Raw genomic sequence first — 13,163 nt, forward strand, 5'->3', positions numbered from 1 at the left:
TGGAAAACAATGTGGCACTTTCTCAAAAGTGATAAACACAGAATTACTACATGAGTCAGCAGTTCCACTTCTGGGTATACACTGAAAAGAAGTAAAAACATACATCTACACACATTAACAATACCATGATTCAAACAGTGAAAAACCCATATGACCATAAATTAATAAACAAAACAAATGAATAAACAAAATGTGATACATTCACACAACAGACTATTCCTTGTAATACAAGTGAATGATACTGGATGCTGCAAAATGTGTAAGTCACAAAATCATGGTAAGTGAAAGAAGCCAGTGACAAATGGCCACAAGTCATAGGACTCCATTGCCATGAAACAGGATGGGGTGGGAAGAATAGGGACTGATTAGGAATGAGCACAGGACTTCTCCTTCATGTGTCAAAAACATACAGAATTAGTGTTGGTCGGTACCTATGCAACTGGTGAATATAAGTATACTTTGAAAGGGTACATTTTATGCTATGGGAGTTTTGTATCAATAAAACTCTTACTTAACAAACATGGACATCCAGGCTCCACCCATGGAAATTCTAGAGGTCTGTGAAATGCCCAAGAATCGGTACCGTTAAAAAGCTCCTGGGATGATCCCAATGTGCAGCCAACATGAGGAATCACTGTTATATCCAGAAAGTCCTCTAGAAAGTTATACGTTATTTCATGTTTGCAGACAGGCATTCCCGCAGAGAGGGCAAGAGCTCAGCAGAAGGAAGGCTGCCCTGCCAATCATCTCAGCCGCATGTAGGAGCCCCCAAACACTCCCCTACATGCCCCAGCCCAGGCCACAGTCTAAATTTCTCCTCCGCCTACACGGCAGGCTTCTCCCTCAGGATAACTTAACCTAGAAGCTGAACCACAGTCCAACAGCACTCATCCCAGGGTGCCCACCGCAAAATGTTTAAATGCTGTTCAGACCTTCAGACTGACTTTTTCCTCTTCCTTTTATGAAAACCAACCTTTGTCACAACTGCATGAAGAATAAAAGAGCATTCATTTCTTCTTCAACTCAAATCAGATTTTTAAAACTAATTCTGTTGGTCGTATTCCTATAACTACAGAGAGAAAATAAATGAGAGATCCTAGTTATTAAATATCAAGTTCAAAATGTGACGCCTGCCATGAAGTCTCTCCTCAGCCTTCTCCCTGAATTCCCACCAGGATGACCTTCCTCCAGTATTCTAAACATAGATTTTCATGAACTTAAAGGTTAACTTTTTCCAAAGGTACAAATAGTTCAGCAAATCCACAAACAGAATTTCCAGAAACTTTGGCAAAAACAGATCAAACCACAAAAACAATGTGGAGCCCTTTATGACTATACTAAAAAACAAAATCATGTCATAGTAAACATTCTTCTAATTCTCTAAGGTTTTAATTGGCTAAAATTTATGCTAATGTGCTTTGTTAATGTGTCACTCTAATTTACCCTATAAAAAACACGAAGGTTGACATCCCTCATGGTGAGGCCAGCTTCCAGCAGTGAGTTCTGCTCTGCACTCCTCAGTTACATCCCTGGTGGCCAGCCTGGCTGGCAGTGAGTCCAGCCCTGCGCCCTTCCATTGCATGCCAGATGGTGGGCCAGCTGGGAGACAGTGAGTTTGTGATCCGGGCCTCCTCCATTGCATCCCAGAGGGTGGGCCAGCTGGAAAAGTGTAAGACTGACAGGAACCCCAAGACCCAGGACAACGGTCTGATACACAGACACACACCTCTGGAGGGCAAAGTAATCAGTGAGGCCAGTAACGTGGAAGTGTCTGAAGCAGCAGTGAGGAGACAGCAATTTGACTCTGGAGAATTCCACCAACAGAAGGCCAGTCCCAGCTCCTGCACATCCAGAGGCCAAGACCGGCTGCACCACCAGCACAACTCTGGGAGGTAACACAGACATTATCACAGAACTGTAAACATAAGAAAAGGGTAGGTTTTGGGGACAGCTATAAAGAACCAACTACATCTAGAGGACATTCCTGAGGAAAGGAACTATACATTATGGGGGATTTATGGTCATTCACATAGAAGACAAAATAAAAGAAAAAGACAAGGTGGATAATGGTAAGATGCAGAGGCAGAGGGCAGCCACAGACCCCCAGCCCGCCCAGGACAGGCTGGAACTCAATGAAATGGGTGAAGCTGGAAGTCAAACACTGGAACTTTCTGAAATAATAACAACAGAAGTAAAAAAAAAAAAGTTGAAAAGCCTAAAAAAATGATCTCTCATATACAAAAAAAAATGATGCTTAAAATCAAAGATATTAGAGAAGACACAAATAAAAGAATAGATGATCTTAGAAAAAGATAGAAACAAAAAATACCCAATATAGGAGAAAAATGGAATCCATGAAACAGATCCAAACAGAGATCCAGAAGATTAAAACCTCCATGAAAAGTATATGCAACAGACTGAATGAAGGAAAGGATAGAATTGCAGATCTTGAAGACAGAATTACAGTTAGTGATCATGAAAAGGAAGATCTTAAAAATAGCAAGAGACCATGAGAAATCAATCCAACAGCTACAAGACAAAGCAAAGAAGAATAACGTAAGATTGATTGGGGTCAACAAAAAAGCTGGACACCATAACAATCATAAATATATATGGACCTAATAGAGGAGTACCCCATTATATAAAAGTTATTGGTTGACATGGAAAATCAAATAAGCAATAACACAATTGTAACAGGAGACCTCAATACCCCATTGTCAGAGAGATGGTTCAGCTAGACAGAAAATCAGCAAAGAAATACCAGAGTTGAACCAAGCCTGTGAGTAAATCAACTTAATAGGAAGAAGCCATACCCCAAGGCCCCACACCAGCAGCCTAGAGAGATCCAGCAAGCCTAGCATGGGTCCAGAGAAGAAGACACACTCTGAGGTTGCCAGGAATGGCAGAGCTCTTGACATTCCCAGAGAAAAGGGCTGTGAGAGGATAAGAAAATAAAGACAAGATGAAAGCTAGTGTCAGCTGGAGCCCTCTCTTTTTGGATGGGAGGGAAGGAACTGCCTCCTCACTGTAGGGGCATTTATACATTTACCAACTTAATGTCACATGACACTCCATTGCCTACTAATCTGCATGAATGGTAACCTAAGGGCCTGGTTTTGGGGATCCATAGTCACTTGTTTCTGCAGCTCAACCCAGGCAGTCTTTGTTTTCGGACCCAGCTGGACAGCTCCTATAGATGTGGTCAATTATAACCTTCAAGGGTTCCCAGTGTGAGAAATCCAGGGAGCTTAGTGCCAGCCCAGAGGAAAAAGCCACATGCTAAGGTCATGAGCCAGCAACTGGGAGTGATTCAGCAAGCCCAGCCCGGGCCCAGAGAAGAAGGTATGCCCTCAGGCCCACTATCATCAGGGGAGCATCAGTGAGCCACCACCTTGTGCCTCTCCACTATTCCAGGAACCCCAGATCGGAGGAACCCAAGTGCCTAGTCCACTCCCCTACACTGAGGGATGGGCAGCCAGTGCAGTAAACACCGGGGGTGCAGCAATGGACTGGTTCAGGGGACCCAGGAAAATGTCAAGACAAAGGAGCAAAATATAATCTATGACTTCCAGCCCACACAGAACAAGTTCAGGAGACACAGACAAATTAGAAGTAACACACATGAAATTTCTGAAAAGATAACAAATGAAGTAAAGACGCAGCTTAGTTCTTGTACTGTTTGGTTAATTTTACATGCCTATTCTGATGGTCTGGACAGCTATTATGAAGATCACGAGAGGCACTATGGTAGCCACCGTTAATTTCCTATTATCGTGTTTTGAAGTCCTGTATCATTTTCATTTTTTTGCTTTATTCTGTTTTGTTTTGTTTGATTTGATTATGTCTGATGGTATAGGAAGGTATTTTGAAGACAACAAGATATAGTAGTATGAACCTATCATCTTGTTTTGAAGTCTTGCACCACTCTCATTGTTTTGTTTTGTTTGGCTATATTCTGTATTATTTGGCTTGGTTTTATTCTCTTTAAAATAAAATTAAAAAGAAAACATTAAAATCACAGAATGGAAAATGCTAAGCTTCTCTCTCCTCTGTATACTGGCTACACATAGTCCAGGACCCCAGATTGGAGGAGAACAAAGAAAACTTTCCAAATATGAAATTTAAAATGGTGACTATTTGGATATTAAGAAATTTGAATGATCACATGATTATGTGATCAGCGGAGGTGGTCATTCATAAGTGTCCTTCAGATGGCTCCTGGGAGCATCACCAATTGCTCTTCTTCCTCCTCTTCCACAGCAGGGCCAGCAGAGCCCCCTAAGTATGGAAAGCCAGGCCCGACCTCAAACAGGGTCATGGTGACCCGTCGCCACCCCACAGTGCTGCGCATGGTGCTGGAGGCCCTACAGGCAGGGGAGCAGCGCCGGGGCACCTCAGTGGCAGCCATCAAGCTCTACATCCTGCACAAGTACCCCACAGTCGATGTCACCCGCTTCAAGTACCTACTGAAGCAGGCCATTGCCACAGGCATGCGCCGTGGCCTCCTTGCCAAGCCCATCAACTCCAAGGCTAGGGGTGCCACTGGCAGCTTCAAGCTTGTCCCCAAGCGTCAGAAGAAGCCGCAGTGCAGCAGGAAAAGTACTCGGACAGGGCCTGCTGGCTCCAGCAAGAAAAACATTGCAGAACCATGCGAAGCAAGAGCTCCCCACAAACAGGCCAAAGCCTTAGAGACAGCCCCTCAGGGAGGCTGCAAGGCGAAAGGCACTGGGCCACAGCAGGTTGTAACCAAGAAGGACCCCCCCAAAGTCAGCTGGGGCTTCCTCAACTGTCCACAAGCTTGGCAGGAAGCCCAAGGTCCCAGGCAGCAGGAGCAGGCAAGAAGACACAGGAGCCCCTGGGAAAACTTCAACTGCAGCCTCCAAGGCTGGAAAATGTGCTGCCTCCCTGAAGGGTACAAAACCCGCAGTGAAGGCCGCCCCAGGGCCTGGACCCAAAGCCACTGCTGCCTCCAAAACCGCCACTGCTGCCTCCAAAACCGCCACTGCTTCCAAGGCTGGGGCCCCCAGGACCAGGACTCTGTCTCCAGCCAGGAAGGCTGGGGGCCCCAAGAACCCCAGGCTTGGGGGGTCAAGAGCTCATAGTTACTGTGCTCAGAGCTCAGTAGCTATAGGCTGGTGGGACTGTGGGTGGCTGGGCTGGAGTTTTTATTCCTCCAAATCTTTGCACTACTTATTTAACCCTAACTTATTTCTCAAATCATGACCTAGTTATCAATAAAGACACTGATGTATCACAAAAAAAAAAAAAAAAGAAAGAAAGAAAGAAAGAAAGAAAGAAATTTGAATGAGCTTACCGAAGCAGAAGCCCTGGCACCAAGATGTGAATCCATTTCCCACATCAGAGAGTCAGACCTGAGCTCCACCTCCCCCTTGCCTGGTGCACAGAAGCTGAAATCTCCTGACTTCTCCCATTAAACTATCCACACACTGCCACACACTGCAAGCACAATGCGTAAGTCTTTTCCCCTTTCGTATTCACACCCAAAACACTGGAGCATTATCTTTATATAAAGAAAAAGTCCCCATCAAATGCATTTTATTTCCCTAGCATGAAATATATTATAGTGATTCAAATGAATACTTTATCCAAATTATTATTTTGTTTCTTGTAGGGTTACCAAGGAACAATTCATAAGATGGTAGTTGCTCTGTAACTTTATAGGGAGAAAAACAGATGACTCATAACTTTTCCCTCCCAGGCTGTGAGCACAACAGTGTTTTCTTTGATTTTTTCTATAATTAGAACCTCCATTCTGTTTCTATGGGACATGAACTAGTCATCCAAAAGAAGCAAGAAGCCAATGTCCAAATAAACAAATTCAAGGAAGAGACAGCTAGAAAGCAAGTGAAGACAGTGCGCTACAATAAGCTTTTCTCAATTTGATTATATGCATTAATAATTTTTATTTTTCTTTAGGCTGAATTCTACTGCTTGCAACAAAAGGGCCCAGCTAATAGAACTAATATTATTTTTAAACTAATAAGAAGTGTGAGGGGAAAAAAACCAGGGGTTATGATAAAGAAATGTATGAAAAAGCAACATGTCAACCTGGAAAAGAGCTGAAGAAAAGATTCCCACTAGAGGAAATAAAAATGATTAAGATGTACTACGTACATATACCAATTCCCACAATGAAAGTAATTATTATGTATCACAACATGTACCAATAAAAAATGAGTTACTTTATATAACAAAAAAAAATGTTTCCACCTATTTCCTTCTATCCCATCTCCTCACCAACATGAAATCAGTGTGCTGTAAACCCAGCAGCAAAGATGGTGAGGGTAAGTGAAGCCTAAGATGTCTGTGCCCCACCTAGCTGACCTGGAGGTGAAAGAAAAAAGCAGACCCATTCAAGGAGGCAGCACACCAAGATACTCCATGTCAAAGCAAAGTTCTTTTTACTTGTTAATGATAAAGATCTCCAGACTGCTGGCCCCCAAGCCACGTACCCTGGGATGAAAACTTTCCTCTGCCAAATTGTAGTTTCCAAAGAGATCCTCCACACATAGATTTTGGAAAAACAATTTCAACAGGAAGCTAGAACTGCACATAAATATGTTCTTTACGCATCAAACTAAATGGTCCGACAAAGATTTGCCATATATTTGAAGAAAATCTATAGATGAATAATGCTATCATTAAAAAATGACTATAGGGGGTTGTAATTATAGATCAAAATAATTTTAATTGACTTTATTTAATATCTTCAAGAAGCTTCAGATATAAATTTATATCCACACATTAAGAACAAGTAACTCCCAAATTATAAAGAGCAAATAAAACATAACAAGACATAAAGAGATAGATGTTTCTCAAATGGAAAAGGGATCAAGAGATCAAGAGAAGGGAAGGAAAAGGGATTAAAAAAAGAAATTAATCTGTGTTATGCACCAACTCCACGTGAGGATGGAAACTTATGCCACACAAATATACTACCAAATAAAAATAATTTAAACAAAATAAAAGAGCAAGCAGCTCTGCAAAAAACAGAAGTCAGAAAACATAAAAATCTGAAAGAATAAAAATATGATTGTCAAAAGTTAAAATTCAGCATACAGACAAAATAATAAAGGAAATGCATTGTCTTGGTTATAGTTCTCTCATTGCTGAGACAAAATACACAGCACCCACAAGTTAGGAACGAAAGGTTTATTTGGCTCACAGTTTGTGGAAGTTTCAGTTCATAATCAGCTGGCTCCAAGGTGAGATGGCATGACACAGGGTTAACGCTTCAAGGTTGAGAAAAGCAAGAGCAAAAGTCGGGGAGAATAAAGCCTCTTCTCCTCCTTTATACTGTAAGCAAGCTACTGCCCCATCAGGACAGGTATAGCAATCACAAAACCTCCCTGCCCTCCTCTTGCACAGACTGAGGATGTTTACAAAGTAAGGACCCTGGCTCCCTGCTGAGTGGCTTAAACTTCTAAACTTTTCAAGTTGACACAACACACCAACCATAACACACTTGAAGACTTTGCCTTCACACAGGCAAAGTCATGAGTAGGACTCCAATAACATAAGAAATAATGGGACTACGCAGGCCAGGAGGAGAACAGAGCTCCAGAGTTCCTGCCATGGAGGGATTGGGCAGCCTATTCCCCCACCCTCTCGGTAAGCGTCTGCAACGCAGGCCAGGAGGAGAAAAGAGTTCCAGATAGAGGGATTCAGGCAGCTTATTCACCTGCCCTCTTGATAAGCACCTGCACTTTGGGCCTGGAGGAGAACCATTACTTGTGACCCAACTTCCACTCGAGCTGAAAATCAAGCACCCTTCTCCCACCTGCCCCCTCCCCCTTACCTACTGGGGATAGATATTTCAACATCTCCTGGGAGGATGACCATAAGCAATATAGCAAATATGGGGTATTTCCTTCTATCTTCTGTTTGAAGGCATAGATTGTTTTCACTTTTTGTTATATTTCTTTTGCTCTATTCAGTATTCTCAATTGGTTTTACAATGTTCTATTTTTGGTGTGATTTTACAATACGTAATTGACTGGATAGCTATTATTAAATTAAAGAGATATATCATGGTACTTAGTACTACTATCCCAGTATCCTACTGTGAAATCCTGTACCAGTTTCACAGCATTGTCTCGACTGGCTTTGTTCTGTCTTACGCTGTTGCACAATTGCTACTTTCAAAATTAAAAAAAAAAAAAAATACATGTTAAGACCGATGCATGTATAGAATCTATGAACAGTCTATGAGAACTGATCTTATGACAAGTGATGAAATGAACAGATACTTTGAAGAAAAGGAGACACTAAAACACCCAGTGCTGATCCTGGAGTGTCATAATGTGAAACCCAGCAACAGTGTTATTCTTTGTTCAGAGTGATATTAGTCTGCTTGGGTTTATTGAAAGTCAACATAATTGAAGATATGGGTAATTGCATATATGTTTAACTATAGAGGATCGATAACCATATTTCTAAGTTTTTGTTGGATAGTTGAACAGAACTGGTTTCAGTCTCACTGTTTGAATCCCCACTTTATATGTTCCAATTTATTATCTTGAATAACTATTTGTAAGAAGACAATCTGTAATCATCAACTAGTGGTTTCTTACTGTTTATTTTTCTTTGAAAGTATGTATTATTACTACCCATTTTCTGTATTTTTAGTCTTTCTTTAAATTCAGTTTTAAAAAGAAGACACTACAGTACCCAGTGCTGGTCATGGAGTGTCATGAGGTGAAATCCAGCAATACTATTATTCTTTGTTCAGAATGATTTTAACCTGCTTTAGTTTGTTTAATCTAAACATAAATGAAGATATGGATAACTGCATGTATGTTTAAATGTATAGGATTGACAACCATGTTACTAAGTTTTTGGTGGACAGTTGATTAGAACTTTTTGCAGTCTCTCTGTTTGAATTCCCACTTTACATGTTCCACTTTTGTACCTTGAACAACTATTTGTAAAATGACAACATCAACTAGTGATTTCTTACTCTTTTTTTTTCTCTGAATGTATGTACTATTTCTACCTATTTTCTGTTTTGTTTAATCTTTCTTTAAATAAAAAAAAAGAAATAATGGGACTACGTCAAATTAAAAAACAAAATTCTGCAAGGAAAGCAACTAAGAGAACAAAGAGCCTATGTAATGGGAGGAAATCTTTGCTAACTACACTTCTGTCAGAAGACTAGATCTAGAATATATAAAGGACTAAATAAATAGCCCAATCAATAAATGAGCAAAAGAAATGAAAGACACTTCTTAAAAGTGAAAAGACATTTCTCAAAAGGAAAGATAAATGGCCAATAAGTATGTGAAAAAAATGCTCAGCATATTTAACCATCAGGGAAATGCAAACCAAAACTACACTGAGATTCCCTCTCACCCCAGTCAGACTGGCTATCATCAAGAAAACAAAAGACAATAAAAGCTGGTGAGGATGGGGAGCCTAGAGGTCAGGAACTGTTCCACCTGCTTGTAGAAATGGAACTCAATAGACAGATCCTCAAGATCCTAAAAATACAGCTACAATTTGATCCAGATATACCATTTTTTGGTTTATATCTAAAGCACTTAAAGTCCTCATACCATAGTAAAAGACCTTCATACCCATGTTTATTGCAGCATAATATACAATAGCCAGGATATGCAGCCCACAACAGACAAATAGATAAAGAAAATGTGATATGTGTGTGTGTGTGTGTGTGTGTGTGTGTGTATATATATAGAGAGAGAATTATTATGCCATTAAAAAGAACAAAATTTGTCATTAGCAGAAAAAATGAATGGATCTAGAGCTCAACATGTTCAATAAAATAATTTAGACTCAGAAAGACAATTATCACATGATCTAATATGTAGAATATAAAAAAAGATAACAAAAAGCAAAAGGTAGACTATTACCAGATAAGAAGGAAATTAGAGTTAGGAAGGGAGACTTGAGAATGGATAATGGGGGGATGAGTATAATTAAAATATATCACACATGGAAACCCAAAAAACATTTAAGGGAGAGATGAGGAGACAGTGGTAAGGAGTGACTAGAAGATGCTATGGACATGAACAAATCTGCCAAAATGAAACCCATAAATACTTATAACCAATGGTCACTAATAAAAAAAAAGTAAAAAGTCTTTTTAAAACAAGTTTCTAAAAGGAGTCTAATTTTTAAAAAATTCTCACATTACAGTAATGCTCAGGAAATTACACATTAGTGAAAATTAGAACAGGAATTCCAATTCTTCAAGGGAAAGCTGTTTTCAAGAAGTAATCTACATTCATCAAATAATGCAATTAAGTAGGAACTGTTGAGGGTTAGTGTGACTCTTCTGTTAAAGTATTAACAAGAAATTTTAAATTAAATTGTAGAAGAACATTTCAGGCTAAAAACTAATCCCACATATTTCACAGCAAGTGTGATGGTGAATTTTATGCATATCTAGCAGGTGTTAACAGACCTTATCTAATTTTACTTTACATATTATATATAATTTATGTTGTAATTAGCAGAAAAAAGAAAATCAGAAAAGTTAGAGTACACTGAGACACCAATATTAGCAAATGATTCAGAGCTTTGGAAGGAATGTTGGAAAGGCTACCAGTAGAAAAGGAGAAGAAGTGAGGAAAGCACCACTTACATTTTTGTTAAAATGATCAGATATTTTATTGTGAAAAATAATTCTCTAACAGTAGTGATAGCTGTAGGAGAAGGGTAAACTGAAGACAGCATCTCTCCATTCTGGCACAATGTAGGCAAACAATGGATGCTATCAGACCATCAAACCCAGGGGATGCGAAAAAGAGGAAGAAAGACTGGGCCAGTGGTACATGCCTGTACTTTGAGCTCGGCAGGAAGTTGAAGCAAGAGCATGGCAAGTTCAAGACCAGCCTGGACAACTTAGAGAACCCGTCTCAAAGTAAGGTAAAAAAAGGGCTAAGGGTTTAACACAACCACTTGGTTCAACATATCCCATCATACTCTCTTTGTAAATTCTTTGTTTCTAATTCATTGGAGTCTAAAAGGTCACTTTATCTTTTCATAAAAACTTCTAGAGACATTGATGTCACTGTTGCTAGACAACTATTGAGTCACGTATACACACTCTAATCGTGCAGCCTGCACATTTCATTTGAAGAAAGGGCTGTCCCAATTTACACATTGTTGGCAGAGGTAGATACGGGAACCACCTTTTCAGGGTATGAATGGGTCTAAATAAAATGTGACCTTAGCACTCTGAGAGGTTGAGGCAGGAGGATGGAAGTTTAAACCCAGCCTAGAAAATTAAGTTAAACTCTGTCTCATAATTCAAAAAATCAACATAGAGGTGTTAGCTGCTGTGAAAGTCCTTCATTCAATGTGTAGTGTAAAGGAGTGGTGCGTTCATTTTGATGTAATTAACTTCTCAGTTCTACCCCACAGAAACATTCCTAAAGACTCAAAGATGCCTTTGTACAAGGACTGCCAATTAAGCCACTGTAACACAGGAGATCTGAAAACTGAAATCAATCAGTAGATGCAGAACACTTTTTTGCCACTTAAAAAGCAAAGTACATTCGTGGGTAACCAGCACAGGCAGCCCAGGCCCCACAGGCATGCAATCCACCATCAGGTGAAGCAGTCAGCTAAGCCTTGGAGGAGCTGCTCCACACCCACAGCCTCCTGGGGAACCTGCATAGGAGAAACCCAGGTGCCTAGCCCATCTCCCTACAGTAAGGACAAGTAGCCAACCTGTGAAGCACCTGGGACCCCACAACCCACTCGACTGGAGGAACCAGGAAAATGTCAAGACAAAGAAGCAAAAGGTGATCTCTGGCCTCCAGCCCAAAGAAGAAGTTCAGGAGACACAGACGTGGAAGAAAGTGGAAGTTGCATGTCTGAAATTTCTGGGATGATAGCAACTGAGGTAAACAAACTAGTTCATGAGGCTGTAAAATAAGTCATACAGAAATAATATCTCAGGTAAAAGAAGAAATCACAAACATAATAAAAGGGTTGCTGAATGCATCTAAAGAAGACATAGGTTTAAAAAACAAAAAAGAAAAAGAAGAGCACAGGACAATGAGGGAAACCCAAATGAATACAGAGAAGAACTGGAATGCACGAAACACACTAAAAAAGATATCAGGAAATTAAAAACTCCATTGAAAGCTGCTTGAAAGAAACTGAAGATAGATTTTCAGACCTTGAAGATAAGATGGCAGCTAGTGATCATGAAAGGAAAGATGCCTTAAAAATAACAAGGATCAAAAAAAAATATGACAAGGAACCAGGAACTAATAATTCAATGGCTGCAAGACAACATTAAGAAAAATAATTTAGAGTGATAGGTGTCAGTAAAAGAGCAGGAGCCAACACAAATAAAATAAAGAAACTATTTATAGAAGTAACAGCAGAAAACTTCCCATGCATGGGAAAAGGAACTGACATACAAATATGTGAGGCATATAGAACTCCAACTAGACATAACCAAAATAAATCTACACCCAGACATATAATAATCAAAATCCCGGGAATTCAGCACAAGAACAAACTATTAAAGCCTGTTAGAGTAAAGAAACAGATCATCTATAAAGGGAAATCCATCAGAATCACAACAGACTTCTCAACACAAACCACCAACTCAAGAAGAGCTTGAGTAAAGTATCTCAAGTCCTGAAACAGAACAACTTCCAATCCAGATTGATGTACCTGCAAAACTATCTTTCAAAATTAATGGAGAAACAAGATACTTCATGACAAAGAGGAACTAAAGGAATTGGATATTCTAGAAAGATAAAAATGACCAGAGTCCCAGGAACAGAGCAGAGTGGAATCACCAAGTGGGCCAGACAACTGAATGGTGCGGAAAAGTAGGCAGTCAACAGCAAGAAAAAACTATGGCAGAGATGAACCAGTGCGTGTTAGCTGTAACCATTAATGCCTCTATTCACCAATGAAAAGAAATAGACAGAGTGGATCAAAAACAAGATCCATCAATATGCTATATACAAGAAACACATTAACTAGAAAGGAAATTCATAGACTGAAAGTCAAAGGAGAAAAAACAATGCTTCATGTGACAGGGAACCAAAAATAAGCAGGCGTAGCTTCCTTATCAACTGCAGAATGCGTAAGAAAGATACGGCATTTTTATACAACGGAAAGGTACTCAGCTGTAAAGAAGGATAATCATGAGG

At 39.9% G+C, this 13,163-nt stretch overlaps 2 protein-coding genes across 6 annotated transcripts in view; one reads left to right on the top strand and one right to left on the bottom strand.

Annotated features, from left to right (window-relative positions):
* Positions 1 to 13,163, bottom strand: part of Epm2a (EPM2A glucan phosphatase, laforin) — a 177,415-nt gene that overhangs the window by 97,889 nt on the left and 66,363 nt on the right. The window lies entirely within an intron of this gene.
* LOC134472151 (histone H1.8-like) lies at positions 4,212 to 5,102 on the top strand. The gene has a single exon (XM_063233299.1). The coding sequence runs from the start codon at positions 4,212 to 4,214 to the stop codon at positions 5,100 to 5,102; it is 891 nt and encodes a 296-aa protein (XP_063089369.1).

This window comes from Cavia porcellus, unplaced genomic scaffold (assembly GCF_034190915.1).
Source record: "Cavia porcellus strain 051 isolate PalLab524CR breed Dunkin Hartley unplaced genomic scaffold, mCavPor4.1 scaffold_22, whole genome shotgun sequence".
NCBI classification, from domain to species: domain Eukaryota; kingdom Metazoa; phylum Chordata; class Mammalia; order Rodentia; family Caviidae; genus Cavia; species Cavia porcellus.

Excerpts from the sequence above, each read along its gene's own strand:
- LOC134472151 (XM_063233299.1), top strand. The coding sequence starts at position 4,212 with ATGGCTCCTGGGAGCATCACCAATTGCTCTTCTTCCTCCTCTTCCACA.